This window comes from Anolis sagrei, chromosome 5, assembly GCF_037176765.1.
Source record: "Anolis sagrei isolate rAnoSag1 chromosome 5, rAnoSag1.mat, whole genome shotgun sequence".
NCBI classification, from domain to species: Eukaryota; Metazoa; Chordata; class Lepidosauria; order Squamata; family Dactyloidae; genus Anolis; species Anolis sagrei.
The window spans coordinates 149,900,838-149,917,619 of record NC_090025.1 but is presented as its reverse complement, the minus strand read 5'-3'; the positions used below and the strand labels follow the sequence as shown (position 1 = coordinate 149,917,619).

At 40.7% G+C, this 16,782-nt stretch overlaps 1 protein-coding gene across 1 annotated transcript in view; it reads right to left on the bottom strand.

Moving 5' to 3' along the window:
• Positions 1–13,602: 13,602 nt before the first annotated feature.
• TMTC2 (transmembrane O-mannosyltransferase targeting cadherins 2) overlaps positions 13,603–16,782 on the bottom strand; it is a 231,643-nt gene continuing 228,463 nt past the window's right edge. Inside the window, exon 12 of the mRNA XM_060777375.2 lies at positions 13,603–15,743. Coding sequence (XP_060633358.2) covers positions 15,564–15,743 — 180 coding nt within the window. The 3' untranslated portion in view covers positions 13,603–15,563. The remainder of the gene's footprint in view (positions 15,744–16,782) is intronic.

Here is a 16,782-nt window from a genome sequence, read left to right as displayed (position 1 = left end):
TCCACCTAAATATTAGGAAGAAATTCTTGACCGTCAGAGCTCCTTGACAGTTGAATACTCTGTTGTCTCAGAATGTGGCAGAGACTCCTTTTGGGGAGCTTTTTAAACAGAGACTGGACAGTCATCAGTTAAAAGTGTTTGTGTTTTCTTGCATGGCAGAAGGTTGGATGGGGTAGCCCTTATGATCTTGTCCCACTCTATGATTATATAATTCTATACTTCTAGGTTTAAAGTCATATAAACAAAATAGAAAATTGTCCAAAATTATGTGGTAACTTTTCAATAAAGTATTCTCAGTTAAATATATAGGATTAGCATGTTCTCATCTTGAATATTTTTCTGGCCAAACAAAAACCAGTGAGCTTAATCTGGTGAGTTGTTTGGCATCCTTGTCAAAGTAGGCAAGAAACAGATATTTTGGTTGATTTAGACCAATGGTTCTCAACCTGGGGTCCCCAGATGTTTTTGGCTTCCAACTCCCAGAAATCCCAACAGCTGGTGATTTGGCTGGGATTTCTGGGAGTTGTAGACCAGAAGCATCTGGGGACCCCAGGTTGAGAACTACTGCTTTAGACAGTACCCTCATTCTTCAGCACTTCAATATAGTTTACTGGTAAGAGACGTGAGTCTTGTAGAAAACCCCCTGCAAGTTTACAGAATTTTAGGACTTAGGAACAACCTGCTCAGAAAATACCATTTATTGTAGGTCATGGCAATGGCCCAGCCATCTTGATCAATCCTACTCTAGAGTTGGACTGGGTCAAAGCAACTAGGTTAATTTTCAACTATTGCCAGACTTTAAATATCCAAAGCTATAAACTGGATTTATTGATCTGCAATAATATATGTCTTTCTTCTGCGTGGTACTGTGAAATCCACACCTGTGGTATTTCCCTGCGTCCACGCAGCTGACTCGGATCTTTCTTGAAAGCTTTTCCTAATTAGGGACTCCAGCCCCGCCCATCTACTCCTAATAAAGCCAGGCAGCGGGGCTTGGAGCCTTAATTCCTTTTGTCCGCGAAAGCAGCAACAACTCGGTGTTCTCTCCTAAAACAACTATTGGTTTGACTCAAGGACTCCAGTTTGACTACTCTAACAGACAGCAATTCCAACTTTTGTTCTGGGACCTTTGTTTATCCTATTTAGGCTAGTGGGAGGACAAACCCACTCCCTTCCTCTAAAAAAAAAAAAAAGTGCCGTGTCCTCTGAGGCGCAGGCTTTTTTGCCTTTGGCAATGGGCAGTAACTTACCTTCTTTTTCTTCTGTTCCCCTCGCTCAGAAAGCAGGAGGGAAGAAGATTTTTACCAGCCTACCACCCCTTACAGACCCAGGAACTGGTAGAGCTTGTGGCAACAAACTGCCACTGTGGCTTTGTGCCATAACTTTGTTTTGGGTTGCAGCCATGCCTCTCAGCTGTCTCTGTTTTTTAAGGACAGCTTGCTCTCACTGCCCGTGCTTTCTCTGCCCCATTTACCCCAGCACGCAGTGGACGCTGCAACAATCCCTGCCATGCTTTTGCCCCCCTCAGGGGAGGGGAGGCTCAAGGCAGCCACGCCACCTGTGTGAGTGATGGCTAGCCAAGGCTTGCCTCCACGCCCATGGCATATAACGCCTTGGAGGGGCCTTTGGGTTGCAACAATTCCTGCCATGCTTTTGCCCCCCTCAGGGGAGGGGAGGCTCAAGGCAGCCACGCCACCTGTGTGAGTGATGGCTAGCCAAGGCTTTGCCTCCACGCCCATGGCATATAACGCCTTGGAGGGGCCTTTGGGTTGCAACAATTCCTGCCATGTTTTTGCCCCCCTCAGGGGAGGGGAGGCTCAAGGCAGCCACGCCACCTGTGTGAGTGATGGCTAGCCAAGGCTTTGCCTCCACGCCCATGGCATATAACGCCTTGGAGGGGCCTTCGGGTTGCAACAATTCCTGCCATGTTTTTGCCCCCCTCAGGGGAGGGGAGGCTCAAGGCAGCCACGCCACCTGTGTGAGTGATGGCTGCCAAGACTTTGGGTCTAAGCCCATGGAATATAACTCCTTGGAGGGGCCTTCGGGCTACTATCCTCCCTCTGCGTCATGCTGCCTGGGAGCTTCAGTGACGGCTCAGAATGTAAGTACTGTGTCTTTTGGACCCCATCTCCACTTGGCCCATGCCTCAACAGGTAGGTTGCTACTCTTTTGCATAGGCAAACTGCACCCTCCTTTCCTTTTCAAGGATTTGTAGTCCCTTCTTTTGGTTTTCAGAAGTTTATTAAAACTTTTTCCTAAGCTCATTCTGGTGCTTCCTTCAGCTGCAACCAGTCAATGAGTCTGATGTAGATTCTGACTCCTATGAGTAGCAGATTTCTCCTACTCTTGAGGAGGACTTTTCCATCCCAGCTTCCTTAGGGGATGTGTTACCTAATTTTTCCTCCTTGATTGCTTAGAGGATCTGCTTTTCTCAGTTGAGCAATAGCAGGAACAAGCTCCAAGTACAGTTCTCCCAGTACTTCCATATTCGCTTAAGCTTGGAGAAAAACAAAGGGCAACTCCTGTATCTGTGTCTGGAATTTCTAAGTTTGTAACTGCACTTTACTGCATACGCACCTTTTCAGCAGAGTGGTTAGTTAAGCCTACTAAACTGAACTTTATTGTGGTCAAAGTTGTTTAATCCACTGTGATAAGAAGATCCACCCCACTGCTAGCCTACTTACTTGCATGATTCATTACCATGCTTGTCTGGCAGCCTCTCAGGTGCTCTTGTGGCATAGCTCAGCACCTTATTAGGATCTTCTTCCCCTACAACATCAACAGATCCCAAGGGCTTTCTGTCAGTAGTATCTCACCTTAGCTTCTCATCACAACGCTACGGCTAAGCACAGCACCGATACAGTACTAAGGTGTTTGCTGCTGTTGCAGCAGCCATCCACCAGCATGTGTAGATCCTCTACCCTCTCCAAAGTAGGCAGAGCAATGGCAGGATAACTGCCCATGGCAGAACATAGCCTGCTTCTAAGTTTGGCTTTTTACCACAATCTAACCTAGATTGTGGTGGCCAGCCCCTCAGCTTAATTATCCAGGGGTGACAACAAACTAAAGGGAAAGAAGAAGATCAGGGCCAATAGTTTTTTCGCATGCATTTTCTCTTCTTTAATAGCCTCCAACCCTTCAGCTCCAGTTTTTGGAGCTCCACCTCATCATTTTTAGGTGCATGGCATTAGATCTCTTCTCACTCATGGGTGTTGGAGATTACAGAGCATGTTTATGCAATTGAATTTTTCAAACTGTCCCCAGTAGGGACTCTACGGGCCACTCCTCCTCCTGTGTTATAGCAGGAGGTAATTACTTGTTTCAAAGGAGCAGTAGCTTCTTTACATCTTTCTATGTTTCCTTCTTTTTCCTTTTCCCCAGCTGTTTTTTGGTTTCCAATAAAGGCAGTGGGCTTTGGCCAGGTTTGGACCTTACAGGATTTTATGCATATATTGCATATTACAAATTTCAGGTATTGTCATTACCAACCATCCTCCCTCTGTTATCCAGCAAGACATGGTTCAGTAGCATTGATTTGAAGGATGCCTTTTTTCATGTGTATTAGACCACAAGACGGTAGATTTTTGTCACTTTTTACTAGCAGTCAGGTTTTTTCATTTCAAGTTCTTCATTCTGGTATCTCCACAGCTCCACAGGTGTTACTAAGGAGATGGCTGTATGCCGGCTCATCCCTGGGTGCACGGGGTAGTAGTTTCCCCCTATATTTATGGCTGGTTGCTGGTGCACAGTCCTGTGAGTATCTACAGAGGAACATTCACTTTACTCTGTTTTTATAGCAGACGCTTGGTCTTTTTATCAACAAGGTAAAATCTCTTCTTCAGCCTATCGAAACAACCAATTCATGGGGCCTGTATTGGACTCTTGGCATGCAAGGGCCTACTTGCTAGAAGACAGGTTTCTGAATCTGCATTCATTAGCTCTTTGAGTCTGGCAGACGCCATACATCCATGCCAGGGATGTCCAGTGCTTTTTGGGACACATGGCATTCACCACAGCTGCCACTCCTTTCTCCTGTTTGCACCTTCGGCCTCTCCAGAATTGGTTTCTTCGGGCACTTCATCCCATGCAGGATGAGCCCAATGAATGTGTCATTGTCCCTTTAGCCATCCACAGGTCTCTCAACTAGTGGACTCATCGCTCCAATCTCTGTGTGGGCGATGTTAGCAACCGACACTTCCCTCTCAGTGTGGTGAGCTCACCTCAAGGGTCACACCATCCATGGTCCTTAGGCGGCCATAGAGGGCATGGAGCACATCAACTATTTGGAGTTACTCGCAGTAGAAATGGCACTGCACCTTATCTGTCATTTGCTCATGGACAGTATTGTCCAGCTTACCACCACCACCACGATTGTGATTTGCTTGCCCTCATCATCAGAATCTGGGACTGGTATACCATAACCATCAGTGCCATTCATCAAGAACTCTCTTGCTGGCTCCCTTAGTCAGACAGTTTATACTGACCACTAATGGTCCCTTCATCCTTCCCAGGCATGGGAACTCTTTGTCAGATGGCAAACTCCCCTTCTGGACTTGTTTGCCTCTCCCGCCAACATGAAGTGCCAATTCTTTGGAGCACGTCTTACCTCCACCAGACAGGCTGTTGGGAGATGCCTTCCTCCTGGATTGGACATCCACCCTCCTGTACATCTTTCCACTATTGCCAGTGCTGTCCAGCGTGGTCTCTCGTCTTCAAGCAGAGCAGGTAGATTGCATTCTCATCACACCATGGTGGCCCCGCCAGCCATGGTTTGTCATTCTGCTCCAACTTGCAGGCAGCTGTTACATTCAGTTGCCACTCAGACCAGACTTGCTGGCTATGGGCAACAGCCCAGTCCCGTACTCCCAGGTCACTCAGTTCCGGTTGACGGCGTGGCAGCTCCAGCCTCAGCCCTCTCTCAACCAGTAAAGGGCATTTTGGACCTTGCCCTGAGCCCTGCCACTAAACATTGTTACATTTGTAAGTGGTGTCATTTTTGCATTTTTTCACAAAAGCAAGGGGTTCAGCCTCTGTCTGCTTCCACTTCCCTCCTCCTGGATTTTTTGATCTCTCTGTCAGATTCAGGACTCTCATTATCATTCTTGAAGGTCAATCTGGCAAATATAGATTCGTTTAGAAGCGAGCATTCTCTTCCCTCTCCTTTATCCGATCCTTTTGTAAAGAGATTTCTGCAAGGCTTTAGAAATTTCTGGCCCCAAGTAGGCCTGTGCCCCCCTTGGAGGTTGGAGGTTGTTCTTTTCGCCCTTGCGAAACCACCATTTGAGCCAATGGTCACTTCTGACATGTTCCATCTATCATGGAAAAGGGCATTTTTAGTGCCTATTACTTTTGCTTGTCGCACTAGCGAGCTTATGGCTCTTGAGTCGATAGTCCTTACCTGAAATTTCATAAGGATGTCATGCTGGGCACAGACATTTCCTTCTTACCTAAGGCAGCATCATAGTTTCATATGTCTCAGGACATTGTCCTTCCAACCTTATTTCCAAATCCTTCTACTCCCCTGGAGCAGTCTTTGCACCTTCTTGATGTGCGGAGGGCTCTTGCTTTTTATGTCCACCGCACAGCTCCATTACGGAAGTCCCTACGACTTTTTGTTAAGTACCGTAGGGATACTGTGGGCCTTCCTGTTTCTACCCAGAGGTAGCGACCTGGATAGTTGCAGCTATCCAGCTAGTTTGCGAAATGGCAGGACTGGATTTACCTGTTCAGATCCATGCTCATTCCACTAGAGCATTGGCACCCTCCATGGTTTTTTTGCACAGTGTGCCTCTGCATGATATCTGTCGAGTGGCCATATGGTCAACACCGCATACTTTTGTCTCCCATTATAAATTGGATTTAGCTGCCAAGAAGGAGACAGATTTGGGAGAGCAGTACTTTTTTCTGCACTAGCATGACACCCGCCATCCGTGGGACTGCTCGCTAGTCTACCACAGGTGTGGATTTCACAGTACCACGCAGAAGAAAGTAAGGTTGCTTACCTGTAATCATGTTTCTTCTAGTGGTAACTGTGAAATTCACACAACCCGCCCATCCTCCCCACATTCTGTCATGCCTTTTATCTCCGACTGTCTTTCGCGGTACGGAATTAAGGCTCCAAGCCCCGCTGCCTGGCTTTATTAGGAGTAGATGGGCGGGGCTGGAGTCCCTAATTAGGAAAAGCTTTCAAGAAAGATCCGAGTCAGCTGCGTGGACGCAGGGAAATACCACAGGTGTGAATTTCACAGTTACCACTAGAAGAAACATGATTACAGGTAAGCAACCTTACTTTCCCCAGCAACTCCCAGCTCTTGAAAAGAAGTTTGGATTGTGTTCGATTATGAGTTTGATGACTTTTTCAATAAACAATTCCAACCTCATTAAAAATGTGGTGAATTTAATATGCTAGGATGGGTAATGATTTTAATTCATAATAAAACATTCTAGGATTTGAGCCAGGAGAGGGCAGAAATATTTTCCAAACTTCACAAGATAAGGACATCAATAAGTATAATCAAGCACTTTATTGCATGTTTAATGATGACTGTTTCAGTAGTATATAACTAGATTCAGAGGGGATATATATAATCAATGTGGGATGGCCAGGGTTGATAATTACATGCTAGACACTCTCAATTATGCCTTATATCCTTTTTATAGCAATAGAAGGCATACGTTAAAATGACAATTTCTTATCTTAGGCTGACCCTAACATTTTAGGAAATACCTTCTGGAGTTCTTGTAGATTTGAAAATTCAGTGCCATCTTTAGGGAAGGTGCATGTGTGAATGGTCCCTTCAAATTAATTTCAATTTAATGCAGATATACAATCTGACATATCTTTAAGAAAACAGGGATAATAAAAGGTCTGTATTCCAATAACCTATTGGATGCTGGTCTGTTTCTAGGTATACTTCAAGGTGTTGGTAATGACCTAGAAATCCCTATATGGCTTTGCTCCAGACTATCTGAGATACGATATCTTCTGATACAACCATGCCTGGATCCTCAAATCCATATGAGAGAACCATGGCTCAGTGCCACCATTATGAATGGTAGGAATGCAGTGGATGTCTTTGGAACTTGCTCCCTCATTCAAGAGGCTATGGGTAGTACATCTACACTAATCATTTAATGAAGCTCCAAGGCAACTTCCAGTTGCAGCAGCTAGAAAATGGATGCTGTCAAAGCATGTTACTTCATGAATTAAAGGGGTTTAAGTGCATCGAGCCAAGTTACAGAAAAGTCTGAGTTAAACCTTATAGACACCAACCTCCACTGAAACTCTTAAATTTGGAAGGATGAGGTGTGTGTATGTGAGGGGGGGGGGAGGTTGCCAAAAATACCCCCAAGGGCATTGATGGGCATCACGTCACCAATGACTCCCTAAGACAGGTAATTGATTACATCTACTGCAAATGATAACCCCCCCCCCCAAAAAAAAAATGCCTCTGGAGCTCTGATGAACATCTCAAGGGGAAATAGGAAAAATGTGGTGGCTTGTGGAACTGGTTTGAGGCCATCTTTCAAGGGTAACATAATCACTTTCCTGGTCTCAAACCTGTTCCTGTCATGCCAATCTAATCATCAGTAGAGTGAAACTGGTTCTAAAGAGACATAAGTGCTCAATTTACATCTGCCCTCAGATGCTTCCATCCCAATTGCCCTTTAATCAGATAGGCTTTTAGAATTGTTGGCTTTTAAGGAAAATACTCTAGGAGCTGTATTAACATAAACTATTGTTTAACTTTCTAAAGTCTGTTTTAGAGTGTATGTTTTTTATATGGTTGCTAGTTTAATCCAGTTTTAATGTTGATGTTTTGTATGTTTTTAATTGTAATATTTTAACACACCTTTAATAGGATGAAATATAAATAAAGATCATCATCATCCCCCCTCCCCCGACATAATAGGTGTACTTAGACTTCATCTGATTATTGCTTCTTCAGATCGTCCAAGCATGTGCAAACTTCAGCGCTCCAGCTGTTTTGGACTTCCAACTCCCAGAAATCCCAGCCAGTTGAAGGTGTGGGAGTTGGAAGTCCAAAACACTTTGAGGATTGAAATTTTCCCATGCCTGAGATAATTTCTGTAATTCAATGATCTTCATTTGATTGGAAATATAAGGAAGGGGGGATATACAATTTAACTATATGGGTGAACATATGAACAATTATGAAGTTATTATCCTCCCACAATAAGAATCAAGGAAATATACATATTTTCTTAAGAGTATGAAAGAGCCTTTTAAAATTAATACCCATAAATTTTGTGGCATATTTCTCATTAACAATAATTTAAAAATCAAATTCAGGTTGTTTGCTTCATTTAAGCATGTCGAATGCTTAGGTGAATGCAAGAACAAACATTAGAGGAATAAAGACAGTTCATGGTCATAGAGTGCATGTCAGAGAAAGCAGGAATATGGTTAAGGAAGTTCAAAGTGTAAACAGGAGTAGCCTTGAGCAGCACCCAATGGTAGTCATGTAATCACTGGAAAGAGTAATCTAAGGTACATGGCAAAGTCCAGAGAATGACATAGCTAAAAAGTCAGATAGTCTCATGAAAGGTTTTGTAGCTTTCAGCAAAGGAATGCTACTGTACTAATTTATAGTTAGGTTAGAGTTTATGAGGTTCCGCAGGATGAAGTGACTGCTTATGTAATTTCTTATCTTTAAGAACTGTATGGGATGGCTTGGGATTAACTTGTACTAGTTCCATGGCAGGGCTGTCGTCATCCGCTGATTCAAGATGAAGCTGGCCATCTTGGTTCTTCTCCTTCCACATCTGAGGAAGCCCCTTCAGGAAATACACAATATTGCTCTCCCAATCACTCCTGAAAAAGACATCTACCACTTAAGCTGTTCTTTAGAAGCAGTGTAAGCAAGTATGTATGTATGAAACTCTAAATGACAGTGATCTTATCTTACAGACTGTTTTAATTGTTTGCTGAAATTGTAAACAAGATCTTGATTCTTCAAACTGGTAAGGCTCTTGGATAGATATGATTACACTTCAGGTTTTCATAATAAATGTTGATTTGTCGTCTTCAATTTGAGTAAAATTATTAACCTATTTCAGCCAAATTGCTAGTTCTCTAAGACTGGTTATCCAGCATTCATGTACTAATCTTCAAGAAAGGCAATCCATCACCCTTCTGCCATCAGACTACTAAAATTGTAGTATTTGTTAAGGGCTAAAAAGCATATCTGCATATTTAATGGGCACATCATAGAAGAACATATAGATAATCTCCCTGTTAAGGTTTTTGCTGTTGAAAGTATAACTCAGATATCATAAGGGACAGACATTTGAAGAAAATGAATCAGTATGACTGGAAATTGTTCAAAGAAAAATTATGAGACATAGGATTTCATTTAGATTACTTTGGAGCTGTATTAGGTCTGCCATGAACTGGAAAAGATCAGTTATATTTAGCATACTTGTGTAAGTTAAATGGACTGGAGGACCATAACTTCACTAAGTTTTTGTTGGTTGAAGCAATTAAGATCTTGGGTATAGCAGTGCCAAGATAAGCTAATGGTTTACAACCAGGCTATAAAAATACATTTTACTTTTCAGACCATTAACTCATAGATTTCCAATTGTGATGCTACTCAAATATGGTCAGCTGTTGTTTCGGGATTTGCTCTGGGTTTAAAGTAAATTGTGATAAAACAAAAATGTTGAGAAAAATTATGACCCCTGAAGAACATAATAAATTAACCGTTCTTTCAAATTCTAAAATGGAAAAAGGAGACTAAATATTTTGGCGTTACACTTACAAAGATCAATTGTTTATTATTTCCAAATAATTATTAATAAGTTTGGAAAGAAATTAAAAGAGATTTAGAAAAATGGAGCAAGTTAAATGTATCCCTTTTGGATAGAATTGTGGAAATAAAAGCAAATGTTTTGCCAAGTCTTTTATTTCTCTTTCAAATGATCCTTGTCATAATAAATGACATACTTTTTGTGCAATGGCAGAAAGAGATTTCTAGATTTGTTTAGCAGGTAAAGAACCCTAGTTAAAACTTTTTAAAAAGCACAATGCTAAAGAAATATAAGGCTAAGGATGAGAGATTGTTGCTTTATGATGATCTAGTATACAGGCGTGCAATTGAAGCTATTATATAACAGAAACTTCAATTACATGTTAAAAATACCTCACTGGTAATCAATAGCATTCAAACAGGGGTAATGTGGGATTTGTTTTAGCTGGCCATATTATCATTGTCCTATAACATGGACATAGCAATCTCTTTGTATTATCTTGCTATGTACCTTTAAGTCAATTGTTATTTATGGCAATCATATCATAGGTAAGGTCATGCAGTGGGGGATTCTATTGTTTTCCTTTTTTGCTGAGTATGTGACTTGCTTACACTCAGCTAATAGGGTTCCGTAGCTGAATCAGTATTCATACCCTGATCTATCAGAGTCAGAAGGTAAGTCTACATAGGCAAGAAAAAGTAGAGTCACTTTGAATCCACTGCTGGCTGTTCCTATGACATGGGCTGACTTCCAGTGGGTATTGTGGTATTGCCCACTTTATTTATTTATTTATTTTATTTAGGATATTTCTATCCCACCTTTCTCCGCAACATGGACCCAAGGCAGCTTGCAAGCAAAATACAAACATTAAAATCCTTCAATCAGGAGAACAAAATAGATAAAACCATGATAAAACAACAATCAATAAACCCCACATTTCAGTTAAAACCATAACCTTGTCCCACATGTACTGTACTGATTTGGCCCACTTTGCTGAAGTATCCACTCCAGAGCTGTCCAAAGAGACACCATGCCATGCCTTTTCCCTTTGGCATTTTCTTGCCACTGTTCCTTGCTGGCCATGGAGGCCCATGCAAGTGCCAGCCCATCACAATCACATCTTTGATGTCAAAATGGGGCTCCTGCATAACCAGTGAGGGTGCAAATATCCCCTCTGTTTACTGTTTGCACAGGTGTCCTGTTATAGTTAGACAGGTGATGTCCATGTGCTCAGACAGAGCTCTGGTTCCAGAAGGAAACACTGATGATGACATACAGAAGAGAAGGCTGAGAGGAGACATGATGGCCATACATAAATATGTGAGGGGAAGTCATAGAGAGGAGGGAGCAAGTGTTTTTTTCTGCTGCCCTGGAGACTAGGACATGGAACAATGGCTTCAAACTACAGGAAAGGAGATTCCACCTGAACATTAGGAAGAACTTCCTAACTGTGAGAGCTGCTCAGCAGTGGAACTCTCTACCCCAGACTGTGGTGGAGGCTCCTTTTGAGGCTTTTAAACAGAGACTGTATGGCCTTTGGTTGTGGGTGCTTTGAATGCGATTTTCCTGCTTCTTATTCTTGGCAGAGGGTTGGATTGGATGGCCCTCAAGGTCTCTTCCAACTCACTGACTGTATGATTCTATGGCATAAATGATTTGGTGATAGTCTAGTGGGGCCATACAATCTCAGCCCAGCTAGACTGTGTTCATGTCAATACAGTATTATAGTACATTTAGTCCAGTGTGTAGGTTGCTGCTATCACAGTCCCAAAAATGCCCTAAACTTGCCCTGGGTTTAGCGGCCAGTATAGACTAACCCTTAGATCAGTGCTCCAACAACTACATTATGCTAACAGCAGACTATCTAAAACAGATCATTATTAACCTAACTGTATTATCATGATTCTTGCATGTAAGAATATGATATAGGGAAGGAAACAATCAACTTGTTTATAATAATTGCTAGTGACACTGTAAATGTTACCTTTCACATTAAAGACAATGGTTGACCTTTTATTTTTTTAAAAAGTTAATAAAAGGAACTTATAGCTTTGATAGAATCAATTGCTATTGATTTTTTACTGAGACTAGGTAACAGAGGACAGCATGCACAAAACATTTGTTATCAATCGTTTATTACTAAAACAAATTGGATTTTCTTATCTGGCACATAAACAATCATTTCTACAAAAAGGAAAGCCTACAAATCTTGATAATTTATACAAATAACAGCTTTTTTTCAAAAAATAAAAATTTAATTTAGTAAACTTGTGCTATATTTTTAAGCACTGTCTGCAATAGCCACCACAAATCCCTGAGCAGAGACATTTTAAATTTATTCCAAAGATGAAAGTTATGAAGCCCAGCCCTATAGTGAAATTGTATGGAGGAGCATGGAACATTATTTCTGTTTTTCTTTTTTAATGTCCATATCACTGTTTGATATGAGTCACCACTCCCATAATACTGTGTGAATCAAAATTGTGAAACAAATGTAAAAAAAAATACAAGAAGGTCAAAGATAAAATGAAAATGAAATGTTATAAGCTGTACTTGCATTTGACAGCTAAAATTAAGCAAGTTTCAGGATGTTATCATTATACACTTTCAATTGCAATCCTGTACACACTTCAGTGGAAATAAGCCTTCCTGAAGTCAATGGGACTTATTTCTAACCAGACATGCAGAAAATTGCCCTGTAAATTCAGTCTTACACATTAAAACAGCATTTATTTTTACACATTTCCAAAAAGATTGCACGGCATAATGGCATAATGGCTGCTAAGCACTGAATAGGCTCAAAGCTAATATGTTATATAATTTCACCTGAAACACTGAAAATGTTGAATTTAAGCCTTTTAGCATTTTCGTTTTGTCTCCCACCCCCCTTTTCAGTATAAAAAGAGCTTTTGGAGGATGAACCATGGACTGAATCTAAAGGTCATTCATTTAGCACAAGGGCCAAAAGAAAGTGGTAGAAGCTTAGGAAGTAAGGTAGCAGAAATTGAAAGATGGTCACACAGCCATCAATAATTTCTAGAAAATGCTGCTTCTAATAGAGAAAAAAACTTTTTAACTATTACAATGATGATGAAAATTGTGAAAAGGTTATGAAAGCTATGCCAAAATTCCTTAACGTGTACATTAAGATAGCCAGAGTGTCTACAAAGCACAGAATAAATGTGTTCCTGCTTCTCTCTAAGCACCAAATACGCACCTTATACAATTAAAATAGCGTGAAAAAAACCATTAGGGGGCTACCAACAATTGTGAAACATTAGCTACTGACTTAATTTTTTTCTTCAGTTGGAAAATAAAGTTTCAACTGTGTGTTAAGTCTTGCATTAAAGAAATGGAACAATACACAATTAAGTGGAGATGTGTACAAACAAGGGATTATAAGAGACCATCAATCCTCTTTAGTTCAAATGTGCCCCAAGGTTTAAGGCTAAGATGCAAGGATGCACATGAATACCTCCACATTTCTTGAAGAGCAATCCCATTACACCTATTTGCATTGGAAATGGCTTCAATAACAGAGTTTTCATAAGAGTTTGTGATAGGGCACAGAAAATAAAAAGTTCTCCTTGGTAAAGCCAATTACTTTGAAACACCTCAACTAGCTTTTCAGATTTAGCCAAAAAGTGTCAGAATGAATGCTTGAATATAATGTTTTTCTATATCCAAGCAATTTGCCTCACTAACTGAAGCTAGTTTGCAAACAACTTGGGAGAGCCAAGGATAATCTAGCAGACTTTTTTTTGAAAAAAAAATGTTTTGATACGTATCATAAGAGCTATGGTAAGCTAAAATGTTATTTTTTAAAAATAATAATAATAATTTACTTGATTGAAATGAAGAAATGGAGATACAATATTGGGTTAGACTCTGAACAACTGTTTTTCCATATGTAAAAATGTAAAATGTATGCACTAATAATTGGCAACCATTGTCAGTCATGTAATCCCTTTCGGTCTAACACCCTGTGAATTCACTAGATGCTAAAAGCATTAAATCCTTTTAGTTTCTTGCTGCTTCAAGCAAAATGTTTGCCTTCTCACAGATTGCTGAGAGAAGCTTAGCATCGCAACCCTAGCATTTCAAAAACATCTACTGCACACCTCCTTAAATTGTTCCAGTCACAGGAAACAGATCTGGAGGCAGAGATACAGTGAACAGTTTGGCATTGTGTTTTAACAGGAACAACAGGAGTACAGTTGAACTTTGGCATGGGCCAGCTGTGCATCAGCTCTACTGTGTCCTGGGTAAGCGATGCTGCATCATATGTTTCAGCAGAAAATCTAAACTGTGAGTGGATAATATAGAATAGAAAAGAATAGAGTCATGTTACCGATGTGTGAACATTTTTAAGAGCAGTGTTAGGACCAGGTTGCCCTACACTATATTCCTGGCTTATTTCTAATGATCTGAACCAGGGTTGAAAATGATGTGGCCCAGAAGTTTTTGGACTGGCCCTTCCAGTATCCCTCATCATTCTCTGCTGACTAGAGATGATGGAAACTCCGTTACAACAACTTGGACTATTGTAACCTGGAGTGACCCTGGACTAAATTTAATCCATAGTTCAAACCTGAATGGTCCCATCAGACCAATGTGAACTTTGACTTTGGACTTCCATCGATTCAATGGGGCTGCTTAAACTAGGACTAGCAATCTAACATACTCAAGGTACTGTAGACAAGCTAGATGTGGCAGATTGTATATGTTCATATTGTACACACATATAGTTCCCAGATAAAATGTGGTATGTGTTCATATGGTAAGGCCTTTTTGGTAAATCAAAAGATGATGCATGTTGATTAAATGAGCTGGATCCTCTCCTAGACATCCACCCTCTGAAGCCATAATCTCTTGCAGTTTTCTTGTTGACTGACTCTGATTCAGAAAATGTCCTGATTGAGTAAAAAAGTACCAAAAGAAACAGAAAACAGTGGAGTAAAACAGGTCAGAGGAGTGCTCAGCTTTCCTCATTCAGTGATCATCTTCTTAAGACCACACACACATCAAATACGAATAATGTAGATGTTGTCTGAGTTCTTCATATGTGGGTACATTTCTGCTGCATGAGAGGATTGCAACATTACATGTCCTATTTTCTGTCTCTTTCTTATTACACTTGCAACAGCTAAACCACAGCCAGCCAACATAATATACACTAACTTTATCAAATTTGTTAAGAGACTCCAAATGCCATATCTTTCAAATCATTTTCCAGTAGTTGTGCTAGTCTGTGAAAGAGATAAGCAGGCAGCCGCAAGGACTTATACAATATTAAGACAAATTGCAAACACATTGGTTTTAGTATGCATTTTAATGGGTTACAGCCTCAGAAAATAACTTAATCTAGTCTTTATCCTTTCATAAATTCCCATGGTGACTGGATGGATGTCATATAGGTCAGTGTGATTTTCTATAAGAAACCACACAAGAATGAGCATTGTGAAAATGGCTAGGATGACCTGATGAATGTACTGAAAGGGTGCCTTTCAAGTGCTCCAGCTTCAACTCTATTTCACTTTTTTTGCTTGTAGCAGAAACTATCAAGACTTTCATGAAGCTCCTCAGATTATTCCCAGCTCCCTCTCTTTGTTTAAATGTCACACTAAAAAGCAGCCCTCTAGGTTCTCCTAGCAGCAATTCTAACCTTAGACAACTACAGTCCAACTGAAAAAGAGCGCTCAACAATATAGTACCCTGACGGTTGTTCTGAATTTGACATTTTTCACCTTTCCCCTTGCAAAGGCTGCAAAGGTTTCTTTAACCACATGTCATGCTTTAGATGTCCTTAAGCCTTGTTTTTCCATAATATTCCAGAGTTTGCGTAGATTTGACTGTGTGATGACATCATCTGGTTTAAATTGAAGGGCACGGAGATAGTTTGATTCAGCCTCTAGGAGTTTGCCATTGAGGTGAAGAATTGCTCCCAGATTCATCAGGGCAGCTGGATACTGAAGAGAAACAGATGAAAACAAAGAGAGTGAAGACACGATTAAGAGTTTACACTGCATTTTCTTTCTTCCAACATCCTCCTTTCATGGTTTTGTAGACTACTTTAGGATGTACTAAAAAGGCAGAGATAGTACTAGGATGCACTAAAAAGGCAGAGGAATATTTTAATGCCTTATAATTATAGCACCGTGTTTCTATTTTAACTGCTATGGAAATATCCTATGGAATCGTGAGGCTTGTAGTTTAAAGAGGCACTAGAACTCTCTAAACTACAATTATTTATTCTAAATAATTGGAAAATCCTGGGATTTCAAAAAATGTTGCCATGGTAGTTAAAGTGGAATTATTGTACTCATTGCAATTTATTGCACTGTCTGAAAGAACCAATGAAAGGGAAGGAATTAACTATTATGCATCATACTTTGTGCCTCAATCATGGCAAGCTGAATATTGACAAAGAGAGACTGCCCTGCCTACTTTACCAAACTGATCTTATGACAACTTTTTATGTAGGAACACCAGGAGGCCCCTGGTTAAACCCTTGTGCTGACAGGATTGCTGACCGAAAGGTCAGTGATTCAAGTCTGGGGAGTGGGGTGAGCTCCCATCTGTCAGCTCCAGCTTCTCATGTGGGACACGAGAAAAGACCCCCACAGGATGGTAAAACATCCAGGCGTCCCCTGGGCAATGTCCTTGCAAACGGCCAATTCTTTCATACCAGAAGTGACTTGCAGTTTCCCAAGTTGCTCCTGACACGAAAAAAAAAGGAACACCAAGTTATGATTTCTGAGGAGATGAAACCAAGTAGTCCAATGACTGAGTGAGAGGGAATCCATTTGAAATCAATCACTAATCATAAAGATATCATAATCCATGCATTAGTTAAATGGTTGCTTTGGAGATTATCATAACAGCTGGCCATTTTAAGCAAGTTGTTTTCATTGGTGCTAATGACAAAAATATATGCTCAATAGAATCCTAGCATATCAAAATAAATATTGGTATAACCAGAAACATTTTACCCCATAAAAATGAGTA